Source organism: Glossina fuscipes, unplaced genomic scaffold (genome assembly GCF_014805625.2).
Source record: "Glossina fuscipes isolate IAEA_lab_2018 unplaced genomic scaffold, Yale_Gfus_2 61, whole genome shotgun sequence".
NCBI lineage: Eukaryota > Metazoa > Arthropoda > Insecta > Diptera > Glossinidae > Glossina > Glossina fuscipes.
Window position 1 is genome coordinate 5,315,826 of NW_023998433.1, and position 18,675 is coordinate 5,334,500.

At 32.6% G+C, this 18,675-nt stretch overlaps 2 protein-coding genes and 1 long non-coding RNA gene across 6 annotated transcripts; 1 reads left to right on the plus strand and 2 right to left on the minus strand.

The window, feature by feature from the left end:
- Nucleotides 1-488: 488 nt before the first annotated feature.
- On the minus strand, nt 489-7,114 carry LOC119638008. Of its 2 annotated transcripts, XR_005247368.1 has the most exons (3): nt 5,385-6,047; nt 2,163-5,321; nt 489-2,085 (listed from the first exon to the last, which is right to left on the minus strand). It is a non-coding gene; the product is annotated as an uncharacterized LOC119638008 (long non-coding RNA). The 2 variants fall into 2 exon arrangements; XR_005247367.1 differs by lacking the exon at nt 489-2,085 and having other exon boundaries at nt 2,793-5,321; nt 5,385-7,114.
- Nucleotides 7,115-7,841: 727 nt separating this feature from the next.
- LOC119638004 (pantothenate kinase 3) lies at nt 7,842-14,334 on the plus strand. 2 transcript variants are annotated; one of them, XM_038034516.1, is made up of 9 exons: nt 7,842-8,248; nt 8,309-8,377; nt 10,994-11,172; nt 12,931-13,104; nt 13,173-13,291; nt 13,357-13,482; nt 13,540-13,716; nt 13,771-13,906; nt 13,961-14,334. In XM_038034516.1, exons 2-9 carry the CDS (start codon nt 8,344-8,346, stop codon nt 14,210-14,212), a joined length of 1,197 nt encoding a protein of 398 aa, XP_037890444.1. In that variant the 5' UTR covers nt 7,842-8,248; nt 8,309-8,343; the 3' UTR covers nt 14,213-14,334. The 2 variants fall into 2 exon arrangements, with proteins under 2 accessions (XP_037890444.1, XP_037890443.1); XM_038034515.1 differs by lacking the exons at nt 7,842-8,248; nt 8,309-8,377 and adding an exon at nt 10,145-10,705.
- Nucleotides 14,257-18,605, minus strand: LOC119638006 (F-box/WD repeat-containing protein 4). 2 transcript variants are annotated; one of them, XR_005247366.1, is made up of 4 exons: nt 18,318-18,605; nt 17,678-18,256; nt 17,052-17,615; nt 14,257-16,990 (listed from the first exon to the last, which is right to left on the minus strand). XR_005247366.1 is itself a non-coding variant. In XM_038034519.1 (3 exons), the coding sequence occupies exons 1-3, from the start codon at nt 18,503-18,505 to the stop codon at nt 17,159-17,161; spliced, it is 1,224 nt and encodes a 407-aa protein (XP_037890447.1). In that variant the 5' UTR covers nt 18,506-18,605; the 3' UTR covers nt 14,257-17,158. The 2 variants fall into 2 exon arrangements, 1 of the variants encoding a protein (XP_037890447.1); XM_038034519.1 differs by having other exon boundaries at nt 14,257-17,615.
- Between the last annotated feature and the right edge of the window lie 70 nt (nt 18,606-18,675).

Consider the following 18,675-nt stretch of genomic DNA (forward strand, 5'->3'; position numbering starts at 1 on the left):
TGGCTGGGAAACGGTTTTTGTCTACGCTGTATGCTTCTGCTAGCTTTTCGATCCATTCAGTGAAGGCAAGCGGCTCGCTATGGCCGATAAAGTTGAGCTCCCATTTGCTGACTACTTCGATGACGGGTCTCGTGTTGACCGCTGTCGGAAAACCTCCGTGTGCTCCGCTAATCGGGGCGGCGAGCTGGATGATTTTGCTGGGGTTGTTGATTGATGTCGAGATATTGGGGTAGGATCCCGATGCCATTTTGGTATTTGGTGAGATGCTGGAGAGCGATAATCGAAACAATATTGGGCCAACCTTGAAGTTGTGATGGCGCTGCGGCCGCTTCCGGATGGAGTTTAGTAATACGCGGGCTTAACTTAAATTAGTAATAAGGGCAATACACAATTAATTTCCCTGGGCGTCCTGATACGATTCTTTATTATTTTCTCTTTTTCTTTTTTTTTTCTTTTTCTTTTCCATTGGTGTACTATCTTTTACTCTTTTTTTCGAAAATACTTTCTTCTTTCTTTTTTTCCGTTTACTTTTTTTTCTTCTTCTTTTTCTTTCAATATATCTTCAGTAGCCTTTATAAATTTCTAAAGGGTGGTTAGTAGCTTATGCCGATATGTTTATTTTGCTCGCTTTTGTCGAAAATACTTTGCTTTCTTGACTAATTACACCTCTACCATAAATTTCATATCATCATTTCAATTTTATGGTATCTTTAAATTATGAATACCGAGTTGCATTACTTATTTGAAAAAAATAAATTTATTTTTTTAACTTTTGGTAATTTTCGGTCAATGTATTGACCGACCATATCTGCAATGTTATGTTTGTACATCGGAAACTTTTACACGATCTTCAAGATCGCACTATTACAGGAAAGTTTCCATCAAATTTTGAACAATGGTATAATATCCTACTAGGTGGTTATCGCTTCCTCACCTGTATTTTAGTTTTCGAAATTTTGGAAATAATTACAGGGCTTGTTACAATTTCGTGTTATAACAGAGGCCATTCGCCCATTACATTCCTTAGGATTCGTAACCGGAAACTCTTTCAAAATTTTATGTATTTCCAAGTCTTTTCTTCTTTTAAAAAAAAAAAAAAAACGAAGAAGCGATTATATTTTGAGACAGGTATTATTTAATTTTTTATTCAAAGGGAAGGGGACTTCGCTATCTTTGTAATTTGTGTTTTTTTCTTTGCGAACGAAAAATGTTTTCAAGTGATCTGGCTGCGTTTTGCTTTGGTTTATATCTTTAAGTATTGTGACTGCATAGCTTTACGAATGTTTTGGTTTTTTTACTTTCTTCTTTAAATCAAAATTTTATTATTAATGGAAGCAATTCTGGTTTAGCCTACTGTTTATCATTGAATGGTTGTCCATATTTGTTCCTCATAGTAGTACTATTATTTTGTTTATTTTATAACTCAGTGCTGTTATCTAAATTTTGTTGGATTTTTGGAATTTCAATTTTCGCGATTCATTCAAAATTTGGTCGTTTCGTAGCTATTATATAGTTTTCTTCTTTTTTTTCAAAAATCTACCTGCTCGGCAAATATAAAGAAAAAAGTTTAAGAAAAAAACTATTCTTTTTTCCCCTTCTTTAAATTAAAGGACAATTGTTTATATGTAAACGAAAGAAACAAAATACAACACAGACACACACCGTAATTGAGTGGTGTTGTGTAGGGTGTTAACTAGCTTTGGGTAACTATAAAAGTAATCATATATCGGATTAGCTGCACGTCGGGCACCTTAGCCACTAACGAGAAAATTGAGTTCCAGTAGCAGATGCTTTAGTGTACATATACACACGTTGCTTGCTTACTGACCTGTACTCACACCCTGTTGTTGCTGCTTTGTTTTTTTGCTGTTGTTCTTATTATTACAAAAATTAATTAATAAATCTTCAATGTCGTGCTAGTAAATGGAGATTTAAAATAGATTTTAGCAGCAATTACCATATAAACGACATGAGGAAGTCGAAAATGTTCTACCAGTCAGTACACGGGACTTGTCTGAACTCAAACCTTGTTGTTGCTGCTTTGTTGTTGGTGGTATCGGGATTCGAATTTTTTCTTTCTAAGATCTGTAAAGGAGGAGATGGTTAATAGAGTTCTTTTGTTTAATTTAATTATTTCAATCCGCAATTTTAATAAATTGAACCTCTTTTAACGTCCAGAATTTTTACAGCAAGGGACCCTTAGGAGCTTTTATCTGCTTGTAAACCCTCTAATACTTCTAGAATTTAATGCATTCTTCGAACCAAAAAAAGAGGTATCATAAATTTGACACGACAGTCGCCGCAATGAATGAAACCTCCAGCAATGATATTCACTTTTCTCGTTAAAACTCTTAATTGAAGTCTTTTAAATTTTTCTTGTTTTCGTTTTTATTAATTTGTCGGATATTAGTTTATTCTCGGTTTTGTTTAATGTAATTCTCTCCCGTTTTGGTTTTTCCTTATTTTATTTTACTTTAATGTGGACTTTTGAAATATTTTCTCGGCTTTGTTAGTTTTTGTGTTTTTTATTTATTTTATTTTTTTCTCGCAATTGTCCGCGATCACTTATTATCTCGTTGGTATCTGAAGAAGAATGTCATTTCGCCTTATCTTATGCAGACCATCCGGCAAAGTTGTTATTACCAATTCGCCTTATTATGCGTGGTGGTTCCGCAAACACTTTGCGGTATTTTAGTTTACGTGGGTTCTTATGGGCATTCAAATTCCCGTCATTGTTGTTGCGTGCTCGCAACAAGCACATTAGGCGGTTACGTTTTCTTGGTTGCTTGTTGGCATCTTCTATTTATTATACCTTTTGCATACAAATCATACAAATACTCGTTTCATCCCTTATTCATATGATTTCCTTCGGTGATTTCAACAACATTTACGACAATGAGTGAAGAGTTTTACTATATATTATCTTGTTTTTTTTTTTTATGTGTTTCGAAAGTTATTGATATCATTTTCTTTTTTTTCCGACGCTTAATAAAGATTTTATTAACACCTCATAATTAAATTTTCTTGTGATTTCTTCTCTCCGTATTCGTTCAATAATTATTCCTATATTTTTTTATTTTTTTTTTTTTTTTTGTAAAAGTCCCTGCTCGGCCGTCACCTGTGAGGGCATAACTTTCCCGTTTTCTGAGGCTGGGGTAGCTTAGCGGCCCAGGTCCCATTTCACAAGAAATTTATAGTTCCGTTTGTTACAACAATTTATCACTTTATTTAAATATTTTCCTTTACTTCAAAAAAATTATAAAATCCGTATTTACAGCGAGCGAGGCGTCTCGTCGCTCTAGCTGCTCGCAACCGACTCCTCTAAACTAATTTACTTTTCTCTATTTTAGCCTACTTTTATCCTATTTTCATCTCCCTAACTTATTCTCTAACTTATCCTCTACCTTAACTTAGCATTCTCCTCCCAACATAGACGGAGAAACTGTGACGCCAAACCGAGGTCTGACTTTGGCTCCTCACAATACATATACATAACCTGCAAACCTATAAGACGATCTTTTTTATACGCTTAAATAGAACAAAAACAGAAACATCTAACATGAACGTAAACTTACAATGTCAGCATAGAATGATTGAATTTCCTTAAGCGAATTTCATTAATTTTAGTTTTAAAGAAATTATCGCAAAACTATTAAATTTTGAATATATCTAAAATTTTCGAATATATACGTATATATATGTACTCTAACTAAAATAAAATATATTGTCTAGTTGTGGAGATATCAGCATCAATTGCATTCACCATATGATTTCAAGGAATTTAATGAATATGTATGAATTAAATGCAAGCGAACATTTCAGACGAGTTAACTAACTACATTGATTAAGCGAAATGAGCGTTCTTCTGACAATCAGTTTGACTTATATTCTGGTATTGCTGGTAAAGCCGATGAATTCAGTCGAATACAAAATGTACTTCACGACGGCAGATTGAATGTTTCCAAGTGGCCGTCAATTAGTATCAATATTATCGACTTCAATAACATTCACGTGCGTATGTGCTCGCAAATCTTGGGCAACGATACGGTTGATGATACCATTTGTCCGGAAAGCAGCCGACAGAACATCACCGTCGACTTATTTCTTAGAGGCTACTGTTGTCTAATAATATCACTTTTAATCGCGTAGACACACAGCATATGAATATTTACCTTGATAGATAGTCAAAAGGGCAAGATCCGCCCACAACGAAAAATGTCGAAAGGCATTCACCAGCCCACGAATTGAGTACTATAACTTCTGCATCGAGAAATTGGTGAAATTTGCCAAGAAATTCCTATTTTTCACAGTGTAAATTAAATCAAATGCTCCTATACCTAGGGTGTTACACCGAGAAAGACTTATTACGATTGCTTTAAATTAGTTGTGCTGTCCTTATTAACGCATTTTAAAAACCATACTATAAACAATCTGAACCATACTCCAGCAACAGAGCCATTATCCTAAATACCTGCAATGGTCAAGTAATCAAATTGTTTTCATTTTCCCTGCATTGATGACAATGCGGACGTTCACTTTGATAATACTACATACAGAGCATATATGAATAATTAAAGAAAGGCCTAACTGCTTAATTTTAAGGGTATTTCCTGGTTTTTGATGGGGTTTTCTTGTTCAATCTCCAATCCCTCCAACGTATTTACAACTAATTCATCCACTAGCAACATTGTTTCAAATTTCATTGTGTTGACGTTCTTTAGTTCCGGAACTGATCTTGTGTCTGCGATTATTTTGCTATTATCTTTCATGATTGGCGAAAGTTCGCCTTCTTATTCGTCATCGTCATTTAACGCCGTGTATTACGAATTCCATTACTGAGGGCATTTTATACTTTTTTATAGGTTTCTATTGCTTCGCGAACATCAGTAATGATTTCTTCAACATTGTCGTACTTAAGATTTGAAGCATCCAAAATATTGCGCAAGGCTTTTAATCCGTATTTATATGCACCTAAAATGATGACATTGTGCTTCGCTTCCTCTACGCTTTATAACAGTGTTTCAATATTGCGCGATAAAAAGACTTCACTTCCCTTGAAATATATGATAAACTTTGAATTATACAAACGTTACAGTCAGTTTTATACTAACTATAAATACTTTCTAGTAAGTGTTTCTTTTGTAACTGAGATTTGGCTATTTGCAGTTTGTTTTCCTGAATATGTTGGCAAACTTTCTACGTGCTCCCTGCAAACTTTTTTCAATTTGAAATTTTTTTCATTGCATTCTTTCGAACTATGTTTATGTCATGCACAGCCAAGTCGCTTTCGGTAGTGTTGAGGTCCGATTCATCTTCAGAAACTGCAACATATATATATGATTTGTACACAATTGCTATCATAAAATATATATTTTGGCACGTACCAGGTACTTTAATTAGTTGTATACGATTTTCAATGTTTCTCAATTTATATGACAAACCGATTTTATATTTATAATTCAAGCTTTCAGCTCACATTTTAATCAGAAAGAACCATTCTCCTTAAAACATCTTTCGTAAACATTTCAAACGTTTGCACTTTTCCCAAAAACAGTGGTTTCTTCAATATTTCATGTAATTGTTTATAAAAACTCTAAACAACATCAGAAATTTTTTCATTATATTGAACTTTTACAAATTCACAACGTAAACACTGTATTAAGCATACAACCAAAGATTGCGTGGTGTTGCCACGAGAAGCGAATTCAACAACTTATTTTCCTTTCTATGGAATGATGATAAGAACTTGTAAACAAAAATATATTGTTAATTGGGACTTCAATGTATGTTCCTTTTTTTAATAAAGGAAGTACACGTTTTGGGCCTGCCTTACCACATCATTCTGTAAGAAAAACTTTGGAAATTACTTTCTAATATAATACACTTTAATAAAACAATTTCACAAGTATATTTTAAATTAATTATTAACCACCTTTATTATTATTTATTTATTTTTTTTAAATCGTTTATAGTCAAAATTGCAATCCCGTATTATATAATGAAAAAAATAACTAAAGTAATGTGATATGAAATACAAAATTAGATAAATAGCTTTGAAGTTCCTAATAAGTCGTTTTATTTCTTCTATTTTTTTCTTTTTGTTTTATTGGTTTGTATACATATAAAACCATATGATCGTGTACGGAATGAAGCTTCGCTTATATTGTCATGTCTGATGAAGACATTCAATTTATATATTTTATAAATTTTGCAAGTGAAGTTATGAAGTTATGTATCTATAATTTAAAAGTCTCCTTTAATACCGGGAATATAAGTGCCCTTTGAATAAAAAGTATCAAATGGCAGACATAACTACAAAGAGGACACAGAATAACTTGTATTGCACATAGTAACTCCTAATAAACAAGTGTATCCGATTATTAGAACACATCAAGATTCACCAACAGAACAGCTTTGCTGCCTGGTCCTGATATGGTAATTAATGTAAAGGTATTTTGGTAACTTAATACGATATTGGTTTATCATTTACTTATTTAAAAATTGTATATACTTAAGTCCGATGTTTTGCCTACAAAGTTTAGCATGTCAGATTCAAGTTATTGCACGTTTTACATTTTATCGTGTTATATGGAATAGGTAACAGATGTTATTATTTTACAATATGCATCCACCTCTTTTTGTACACAGTAGATACGTTCCTTAGAAAACCGTGTACAAAGTATCTTCAAAAAAATAAATGAGACATATCGTAAATTTGAGATGTTCCACAATTAAAAAAAATCGTATAAGATGAAAAATAAATATCATCCCAAAAAACCGCACGAAAAGAGCAATAATGAAATCCATATTACATGTTTATAAATCAAAAAAAATTAAAAAAAAAATTATAATTAGTGCACAGAGACAATTCAGTTCATAAGTACAAACTTAAGAATTTTAAAATGAAATTAGGAATAAAAATCAATTTCATAAATCTTCATCGTAACAAATCTGCGCGGTTTGAACTCTCTATTACATAAAACAAAATATTGTATTCAATTTACTAACACGTGTGGACATAGACCGACAGACTTCTGATCACGGTTTGCCCCCAATAACATTTTGTTGATATATAGATTTTTGTAAGACACTATCGAAATTGTAATTAAAAGAAAATTTGTTATGGGATCCGTGCTAGAACAAAAATTCATATAATACATCTCTTTGCAAGCTCTCTTTGTTTTTTTTTTTGGTGAATCGTATTATTTCAAAATCATGTAAAAGAAGACTATGCAAAAAAAAGAGGTGGGTGTACCACATTAAAATATTTTGTTTTTTCTTGGAACAGCCGGGATGGACCAGAATCTCCTCGGGCTGGGCAGTAGGTGAGTACTGCTTCCCGTTCGTATTCAGGAGACTATTATAGTATCAATTTATTCACATGCATATAAAATTCGTGTCAAAATTAACACACTGCTTCATTCAGCTCTGTGTCATATGATATCGCGATATTCTACTTGAATATTGTCAAATTCCGTATAATTCACTTTGCTGCTGTATTGCAATTGACAATTAAAATATAGTTTCAAAATTATTTGCAGTGATACACTCGCACTATTACAATTGTCAGTGTATCGTAAGACTGTAATCGAACAAGTGACTGAAAATTCCAATATATAAGCACTATATTTTGTTTGCTTATATTGTCATTATAAGCTTTAAAGAATATGCAATATTATTATTATAATTTACTTTTGTTCATTTTATAAAATTCGAAATAGCTATGTGTACTACTTGTACGTTTATATACATAAAAATTATGATAAATAAACGAGCTAGCGACATTTCTAGGGAATGTAAACAAAAATTAGAATATTCACCTATAAACACATACGATACTACTTTTACAGTAACAAAATCTATACACACAAAATAGTGGTTTTTTTTATCAACAGCTGAACACTCAGGGAGAAGAAGAAGAATAATTTTCTAAAGAATGCGCTGCATAATTATAGATGAAAGTGTATCTGAAAATGGAAAAGTAGCTGCGTAAAAAGAAAGAATTAGAGTTAATGATATTTTTACAATTGGAATTAGGGATACGAATATTTATTCAATTATTAAACTGATATTATAATGAATGTAATAAACAAAAGATTTTAAAATTACAAATAAAGAATATAACACGTGGACGAAAGATAATATCACAGCAGAACGATTGGATTTGCAAACATTCCAAACATCTTATTCTCCACATCGTTAATGTTGCCTTTTGCTAGCACTTAAGTTTTACTTGTGATTGTCTAAGGTAAACGCCAATTCATATATTATTGTAAATGCAGTAATTCACTAATTGTCCACTAATCAGACTTGCCGGAAAGGAAATATAAATAAGGTGACACAATGCAAGAAGATTCAAAACAGCAACTAGCCAAGGGTAAGTGTGTGAGAAAATTTTGTTTACTTCTCTATAAAAATATATTATAAAATATTTCCACTTTCAAGTCGTACCAATCGAGGGTAAAATACATATATGATCACAATGATGATCAAATAATATAATAGAGCAAAATATGGGAAATTAATTTATAATCGAACGGGAAAAAATCGAAGTAAAAAATAATCACACATGTTGCAACATTTCGTAAAAATTTAGAAATAAACAGAGCGCGAAAATATGTATACATAATCACTTATTTGTTGAATCCAGTGCACATTGAAGTATCTTCTTCCTACGTTATTGTTAATACGGCGTTCACAAAAACTAGTTTTTGTCTTTTCTATATCGTATGCTGCCAATAACATAGATCATATTAACTTTGTAATTTTGAAGAGTAATTCGGATTTCATGAAAACTGTTCCATGAAAATGTAGCTAGTGTTCATGTATCAAACATAGTCTTTAAACTTTTATAAGATGCAATATACATGTGTTCTTGAGAACACATGAAAACACAGAAGAAAATATTTTTAAACATACAAATTTTTTAAACATATCTGCTTGTTCGGTTATAATTTTTTCTTTTTTGAAAGCCATCACTCGATCAGGCCATATCCAATAAAATATTTTGCAAATACATATAAAATTTGATCAGCTTAGTAGAAATATCTCAGTAATTAAGATTAGCAATAATAATAAAAAAGAGAAACTTAGAAACAAGGACATTGCGTATATCTTGGAATAGATAAAGAATGTGTGTCATATTAACTAGGGTTTTAGTGATTGTAAGTATGTCAGTAAAATGATGGCAACAGTTCTAACTGTTCATTGTGCAGAATGTATGAATTAATAAATTTGTAATAAATATTTAATTATAGTCTTATATGACTACCTGCCGCTTGCAACAGAAATATGACGAATTTATAGTAAAAACTTTGTCCCGTATTAGAAAAGCTATAAAGTATTTATATTCTTGATCAGCACGGATAACGTAGACAATTTAAGCATATTCATCAGCCTATTGTTAGATCCTTATATAGCAAATAAACTTAACCCTACTTTTTTTCTTTAACTCTCTGAAATTCTAAAATTAGTTTAACCTGACACCCGCGCGTGATTATTAAAAAACTGATCATTTCTTTACATCTTAGTTTGGGATCTCAACTTGTTTAAGACACTAAATTTCAAATCTGACGAATATGACGAATATCAGCTAAATCACTCTTAAGAGTTCACTCATTAATCTTTCAAAACGACACGTAATTAAGTAAGTAAGTTAGACCACAGTGCGAAATGCTGTTGTATAAAATAATAATGAACATATAGTTATAAAGGTATATCATATCGCTGGATTACTGGATAGGTGCAATATTTATGCGCACACTGACCCGTGCGATAGTGCTTTACATTTCAAGAACTAACTGATCATGTTACAGTAATCGCGACCTGAACGTGGGTTCGAAGTAATCGTTACAAAACCGTCGTTCAAATATTTTCGCAAATTATACGATCAATTATTCTCAATATCAATATTCTCAATACTCAGATTGTATAGACTATTGACTCTTTTTTTTCTATTTTTCATTAGCATATGCAAATATTACAGTAAAACTCTCTCGAGGAAGAAAAAACAAAACAATACATTTATTGCCACTTCCTTAAATTTAGATTAAATTTAATATACATTATCAGCGCAATGTAAATTTTGCGAGTTGTAACAATCAACTGCTATAGGTCTTAAGTAGAACTTGCTTTCAGTAAAACTCTTTCAGTCAGTTTCTCATTTGCCTATCGTTACACATCTATTTTTTGTTTTTCTTTTTTGTTAATTACAATTTCTTGTTTTTTATTTCTTATTTTTCACCCCGTCAAATTATTTCACGATTAAGAGCTCAAGCGATTTTTATATTGTATTCGACAAGCAATCTTTAAATGAAACATTAAACATTAAATTAATAAAAGTTTTAATTTTCTTCAAGTAATTTTACTAAACTTACTGAAATGAAGGTACGAACGTGTAATCACTCAACTTTTAATCTGAAAAACTACAAATTTCAAGCAGTCAGCGGTAATATAAACGGAATTGGAAAAAAACCCAATGGTCTAGCAGCAGTACATTATAATAATAATAGTAAACGTAAATTTTTACGGCCTTCCCTAAAAATTGTAAATCCCGAAAAAAACAACTCAGAAACTAAAATTGCTAAAGAAAGTAAATACAAAGGTAATATGGTGGAAATAAACGTTTTTCCTAATACAAGACAACAATTAGAACATGAAATACGCACTAAAGCGTCTGCTGTGATAGAGGATGAACTTCTCATGTGTAAGTTAATTAAAACGCAAGCGACAATATGAAATTCTTTTTACATGAATCAACTATTTTTCATTCTTATAATGTAATGAAACTTTAGAAAACAAAAAAAAAAAATATATATATATATATATATATAATAAGCATTGAATTAAGTAAATTATGAGCGTTTTTAATCCAGAATATGCAAATGGGATGAAATATGCAGTACCAAACAAAGTACAAAATCTATTTCAAAGACCTTACACAAATTACATTATATATACACACATATAAATATGTTTTTAATTTTAATTATAGCAATGCCTTGGTTTGGAATGGATATTGGTGGCACTCTAACAAAACTTGTGTATTTTGAACCTAAGGATATTACGCCTGACGAACAAGATCAAGAAGCGGAAAGCTTACGAAGTATTCGACGTTATTTAACAAAGAATTCTGCTTATGGTAAAACAGGCCACCGTGATACTCATTTACAGGTATGTAAACGAGAGATGAATCAATCTTAGCTAGTGCTAAAGATTAAAAAAATCGCACAACCAACCTATTCGCACACGTATAAATGTAGCTAAATGTGCTTCCATTATTAAATATTTTAAATCCGTTTTTTTCTTGTCCTTGTTTTTCCGCTTCGTTCCTTTTATACTATTTCTTACAAAGTAAAATTAAACAAAATATACATTCGTCTTGCAACCCACCCATAGCTTGAATGGTGGGTAACCGAATTTCGACTTCGATCGAGTAGCGAATGCCATTCTTGTTTGCTCTATTCTGTTTATTCTGTCGTCAAGTCGAATGTATATAGTATTACCGAAATGAATTTGTAATTTTTTTTTTGTTTAATAATGAGTTACGGCTGTTCTCTGTTTGTTTGCCCGTACTTGTATTACAGCACCCATACGTCAATCACATGATAATTATTAATCGAAATCTTTTATTTACTATACAAATATACAAATTTTTTACTTACGTGGCAGATATTTTCCATAGATGGCTAATTATTGCCAAATTATTTATATTAACAAAAATGTATATGTATATTTTACAAATAGGGCATCAAGCCATGGATAAGAAAAATGGCACTTTCTTCAATTATGTTCTAAAATGAGAGGAAATTTTGTAATAAATTTTGATCTTTATGCTAACGGGGAAATATGTGCTATTTATATGTGTTTTCTGCCCCGTTTCGATCGAGTCATTTTGTCTTAATTAATCATTTCATATCGTTCAAATGTTTTTCATATTTATGTATTTGTTATTTGAAAGTATAAGTTCTTCGCAAATTTTTTTTTCAGCCGAACTTCAAATATAGTCATAAGAAATGACGTGTTTTTTCAAGTCTGCAATATTTCTTTCAAAATTGTTGTTATAAATCTTTGTCTGTATGTAACAATTATGTTAAATTATTTTGAATAATTTTTTCAAAGTTAACGGGGTAATGCGTTTTATTTATCCACATTGCAGATAAGAAAAGAAAGAAAAATTCGATATAATTTCTATCGTAATTATATGAGCCATGCTCACCCAATAAGTCGTAAGTTACATTTGGCAAATTTCCATGCGTTTATATCCGTTCCAAAACCTATATTGTTCATATCTACCCAGAGCATAAAAGTTGAAATTTTGTCTCTCTACACCAATTTTTGCGATCATAAAAGTTAATGGAGGTTTACTTACCCTTTTCATTGGATTTTAAAAAAGAAAACAAAAACATTTTTGTTTACCGATATATGACACCACCATGTTCAAGTAGTTATATAAGCATAACGGCAAACGTAAACATTTGCAAATGAACCATAACATATATTAGGCATGAACAACCTGCAAATGAACTATCGTCAATGCCGTCTCAACTGTGCAGCTATCAAATATAAATGTGATATAAAAATTAATGCAGGATGCTGCTTTCTTGATAATAGCACAACACGGTTCTGGCCCCGTCGCAATATGAAAATTAAAATTTTGGTCCGTTAATGAAAAAAGTTGTCCACCCTTGTTGTTCAATTGCTCCTTTCATCAGACCTGTAACCAAATCAAATTTATGAAGAATATAGGAGAAACTTTTCCTGTTTTACGAGCTCACGAGTGGGTCGATCAATGTAACATTCGCCTCCCATTGTTAGCTTAATAAATGTAATTGAAAATCTTAACAATTACAGAAAATAATTTCATTTTCAAAATGTTTAATGTTCACATCTGCAGCCCTAGAAACTGTATACTTAAGAAAAAATTTTTAGATGGATAACGTGGAAATACGACAGCGCCGTGGGTCCCTGCATTTCATACGATTTCAAACAACAGATATGGGTAATTTTCTATCATTAGCAAAACAAAAAGGCATGGCGGAATTGGTGACAACAGTATGCGCGACAGGCGGAGGGGCATTTAAATTTGAAAATGATTTTCGTGAGGTATGCTTATATTCAAATTCAGTATTTATAGATTTAGAGAAACATATATAGTTTATTCTATGTTTAAGCAAGTGAATATGAAATTGGCGAAATTCGATGAACTAGATACGTTGATCAAAGGTATTTTGTTTTCCGAAGTTCAAAACCGGACGGAATGTTATTATTACGAAAATGCTCGAGACATAACGTAAGTTTTGAGAGTGTGAAAACATTTCACTACATCGACGTTTTGTTCGTATATTTTTATTGCAGAAAAAGTGAGAAGCGAGTTTACGATTTCTCCCAACCGTATCCGTTCATTTTGGTAAATGTTGGATCTGGCGTATCAATATTGGCCGTTTATGGACCCGATAATTACAAACGCGTCTCCGGTACAAGGTAAAATGTAAAAGATGTAAATTTAAATTTAAATAAAAAACTTGAATGCATTTCTAGTTTGGGTGGTGGTACATTTTTGGGTTTGTGTTGCCTTCTGACTGGCTGCAATACATTTGAAGAAGCAATACAGTTAGCCACTAAAGGCGATAACCGAAAAGTAGATAAACTAGTGCGTGATATCTACGGCGGTGATTACGATCGTTTCGGTTTGACGGGTGATTTAGTAGCTTCTAGGTAAACATATTTTAGATAAATTCTTAAAAATCTTATTACCTTGCTTTCATGTAGTTTTGGTCAAATGCACATCAGAGATAAACGTGCATCGGTTTCGCGCGAAGATCTTGCGAACGCGACTTTAGTTACTATTACCAATAACATTGGTTTAATTGCCCGCATGTGTGCTCTCAATGAGAAAATGGATAAAGTATGATATATGTTTTAAATCTCCCTAAATTATTGTAACACAAATGTTTTTCAGGTTGTATTTGTTGGAAACTTTTTACGAGTTAACCCGATTGCTATGAAATTGCTAGCGTACGCCATGGAATTCTGGTCAAATGGGACGCTCAAAGGTTTATTTTTGGAACACGAAGGTTATTTTGGAGCTCTAGGTTGTTTGTTACAATTTAATGGGGAAATAGCTGCAGCTCTTAATGAAACTTCCGATAAAACTGCAGTGAATAATCCACCGCCGTCAGCACTTTTTTCGCAGTCGGCTCCCCAAAGATAGTTACAAGGCGTAATGAAACCTATTATTTCGTTTAAAAATAAGAATTTTTTTTTTTTAATTGATTATAACACTTATTCTTGTAAGTTGATGGTGCAGTTTATATAAATTCGCTTTCAATGCAATCGAAAGTAAATTTCCTATGTCATGGAAGGGACTGTAGCACAATTTTGGTGCTTCCGAAACAAAATGCACATTCAAAACGGGCCAATATATTTTGTAGTAATATCATTTAAACGATTTGGTTTGGGTACATATATATAAGTGACGGTTGACAAAATGCATATTAAAAATCTATCAATTAACTGAGACGTCGAATGAAGCCTACTGTTTGTCATCGAATTTTTTTTCGTAAAATGCCCTTTTTTGTAGCATTTGTATGACTTGGATTCCAAAGGCGAAACCACTCGGTCTTAATTTATTCTTCTGTTTGTTTTCGCTTTTTTTCTTTTAACTTTTATAGTCTAAATACACCTAATCCTCTCCCAAAATGACCGCGTCCATGCACAAATTCCGTTACAAATCTTCAACAGCGTCTGTAATTGTCTTTGCTTTCTCGCATAATACAGCGATAGTCAAAACGAGTATGAAATTTATACGGGCATGTTGCGAATCTACTCTTAGAGTTCTTTAGCGTAAAACAAATTTACTTATATTTTCAACATGGGAGAAAAAGCTACGTACATTTAATTATAAAAATTCATAATAAAACGAAACCTTTTAAAATTGTATGATTTCTACTATAGGTCTTTGTATAGATTTATTACTTTTCTAGTATAACTAACAGATCTTAACTAAAACTTAGATTGGGCATTATGTGTTGACCATTTACTATCGAACTGGATTGGAAAGTATAAAAATATTTCACTCAAGGTAAACTTGTGAAAACAACATTATGGTATAACTGTTGTTATTTAACTATCAAATAATTTGTGTAAGCTGTATTAATTACCAATCGTAATTAATCTTAAACTTAATCTAAAACTTTAATTTAGGGTAATAAGTTCATTTTTGAATCGAAAATTCACTGGACAAGACGATTCTTTTGGAAATACTGTTTGGCGTAGGGCGTTTCATTCAAAAAATCCTAAGAACATTTAAAATATCTGTAACGGGTCTTCTTGGGCACGGTATACTCAGCCAATCCAGGACTCTTTCCAAGACAATTTATAGAATAAAATTTACTTGGACTTTCGAGTTTGTTCTTAGTTGCTATTTACTTATTTACGGGGAGATTATAATATTCAAGCGAATTTTAAGAGACGTAGGAAGGAAAAACCAGCGTGGTGATGCGACCTTAACGTTTTAGTACTTCTTATTCATTCCCGATTATTACTGGACTTTCTCGTTCACGTTTCCGTACCGCGAGATTCTGTAAAGAGAAGAGCACGCCGCGAGTGTCATAGTAACCAACCTGGGCCTACAGTGCCCCACTTCAGTTCCTAACCGATTCACCTCGCAAGACTTGAGTGTTCATTGGTTATTCAGGGATGACCGCGAAGCCACACCTGTCATCCCCTATCCGTAATGGTCAATAAAAACCCTGTCAGTAAAAGTTAACCAGTTAAGTCCTTGACCGCTTACCTTCGGCTGCTATGACACAATTGAAAGGCTAAGCGTAGTGCGACACGCTCTTTTATAGTCGCGATCACCATCGCTATCCCGTTACATGTATGTTCTAGGCTATACTCACTTCCATGTGTATGCGATGATATTCTTATCCATCTAAGTTGGCGTATGCTATTTTAGGTTTGATCGAGCAGGTTTGCCTGCCTCTATATTATAACCTCAGCTCCGACTTGTATGAAGATACTTCTCTTATATATATCTTAGCGCTAATACTACCTTACGCACCAACTCGTGTGACTTATTACCTGTTATGTACAATGCATGGTTTTTCAGAACCTTCATGTATAACTTATGACTATCCTATTGCTATCGTATGCTTTTATAACGCCGAGTATGCATTCATGTGCTTATGCATGTTTGGATATGTTTGCGTTTATAATTTTGAATACATTTTCCTTTTATGGCGATTTATACATTTGGATGTTTTGTACGGTTTATCTATTTTACAACGTTTGTGCATTTGTGTTCCTTTTAGTTTAAAGTTTGTACATTGGTGTACATTTTAGCGAGTTTATGCATTTGATTCCTATATTTTACAAAGTTGTACATTCGTATGCGGTTCAAACGTTTGTATACGTTTCCTAGCTAGGTATATTCTCTGAAGCTGTAATATGTAGTAAGTGGCATATATAATTTCTCTTCTTACGTCGTCTTATAAACATTGGCTTGCACGGTGTGTGCGGAAGACGGCTGATCTGTGCTGACGTAGAGAAAGGAGATCTTTAAGTGGTATTCCTTCTCTCGTGCGGACGGACAACCCAGACTGACTGTTTTTGGCAAGTATTTGGGCGGACTTGTTACCAGTAAGGAAACAAAACGCTCCTTACATATCTTTATAGAAAGTTATTCATTTAACAAATTTCCAAAAAAAACTTCTGATAGCATTAATCTCAACAAGTATCCAGATAATACGTTAATTTTTGAAATTACTTTTTTTTTTCTATTATCTTCAAAAAATTATACAAAAGCCGTTTAATAGAACATTCCACAATATGAAAGGCAAAATTTAACAAATAAAAAGTAGGATTCTTTACAAAATTTTTCTAAAACATATTCGTATGGTTCAAAAATATTTTTTGAGAGTTGGTTATAAAACATCTTTCAGCACCTTGTCAAATTCGAAAACTACTAAAAGACTTAAAAAAGAAAATCCTAGAAGTTACAAAAAAAAAAATTTCGAAAAAAACTTTATTTTAGTTTACTTTTTTTTTACCTTGCGGGAAGTTTCTCGAGACTTGAACAAAGTGTATTTGACAACTGTACTTAATTCAACACGTTCCCAGAGTAGTTTTAGAATTTGTCATCAGGGTTGATCTGCTTTCATATTCGGTACATTTCTTGAAATATATTGCGATAATCTTTTGTAGCCGCGCAGCTAACCTTGAAATCTAAAACGTGTAAAGTGCGATCTGTAGCTATGAATAGATAACGGCTATCACAGGCAAGACTATACACTGGCGATGATTTGAGATCGTCCCGCCGTCTAGGCTCCACGCGAGGGAAATATAATTGCATATACTTGTTAGGGACTCTGATGTCGTAAAGATTAACTCGACTATGGTATTTAGTTCCGCAAAGTACTGCATAAAGACCGTCATAATCTAAGCAATAAAATGATGAGTCGAAGGGATCTTCCCAAACGCATTCGTCCTTATCCGTACGCCGATCGTATAAACGGAAACTTGTGTCGAAATTAGCCGTAAATATTATGTTGTCATCTTTTAATTTAAGATCATATACTGATATGGTTTTAGAATTCAAAATTCTTTGAAACTCACTGTAAGTGAAATCGTCTATATGTTATGAAAAATAAGAAGACGTAATTTTAACCCTACAGACCTTTCCATGTCGATTTCACGCAGAGCACGCCTATTGACTGATGTGTACATTCCACCATATAATTTTTTACCATCAGTATTGAATTGCAAAGCTTTAAACGATTCATTGAATTCCATGATTTGATCTAGGTGTAGTAAACCAAGTTCTTCTGTCCTCTGCCATAATCTGGAACAATTGTCTGTACTTGTAGCGTATATTCCGCCAAAAAAGTTTACGCACCGCAAATATTCTTTTGGATTGTGGAGCTGTTGCTCTGTAGCGTACTCTTCTTCGTATATGAAACAACTGCCAGAAACGCGCCCCGCGAAAATAGTATCGTTTCTCTTCACGAAATCAGCTAAATCCGCTTTATTCCCGGTAGTAATTTCACAAAAATAGCGACGCTGGAGTGGTTCAATTTTAAGACGCCGATGTTTACTTAGGTAGCATCCAAATGTCAGATAAAGCCAGTCTCGTTCTAAGACTAACTTTGTTGCAAACATTTTCGAACGGCGAAAATACTGCTGCTCTCTATACCGTCCACTTAGCCAGTTTGCTGCGACCTTCACACGATCCTCGAACGACATAATAATATGGGTTCTAATATATCACACAAATATTGATGAATGGTTTTCCATTGCTCACAAAAACTCTCTCCTACCTGTCTATAATCTTTGGAAAATTGCGGTGACCACACATGAGCAAGTCAAGACTTTGAAGTTGAAATATATGCATTTCGATCACATTGCGTAAAAAGCTGTGCACACGACATAAATTAAATAGATCGGATTCACTACAGAAACTAAAAATTTTCAGCAGACAATCAATGTTCAAGTCGGTAAATTCCATAATGTATTTGAAATTCTTATTAGGTTTTTTTTTATTTACTAATACAATTCATTTTCCTTTTTCAAACATCTGTTAACAGAAAGCGGCGAGAGCTGCCATCATCAAATATGGCTTTAAACGACTATAATATCAGCAAATCTTCTGCAAACCAGCGAATCAATAATCGAAAA

Excerpts from the sequence above, each read along its gene's own strand:
- LOC119638004 (XM_038034515.1), top strand. The coding sequence starts at position 10,381 with ATGAAGGTACGAACGTGTAATCACTCAACTTTTAATCTGAAAAACTAC. Across the intron at positions 10,706-10,993 it reads AGAGGATGAACTTCTCATGT|CAATGCCTTGGTTTGGAATG; the intron begins GTAAGTTAATTA and ends TTTTAATTATAG. Across the intron at positions 11,173-12,930 it reads ACCGTGATACTCATTTACAG|ATGGATAACGTGGAAATACG; the intron begins GTATGTAAACGA and ends AAAAATTTTTAG.
- LOC119638006 (XM_038034519.1), bottom strand. The coding sequence starts at position 18,505 with ATGGAATTTACCGACTTGAACATTGATTGTCTGCTGAAAATTTTTAGT. Across the intron at positions 18,257-18,317 it reads TTTCCAAAGATTATAGACAG|AACCCATATTATTATGTCGT; the intron begins GTAGGAGAGAGT and ends GTGATATATTAG. Across the intron at positions 17,616-17,677 it reads CGTGAAATCGACATGGAAAG|TGAGTTTCAAAGAATTTTGA; the intron begins GTCTGTAGGGTT and ends TTTCACTTACAG.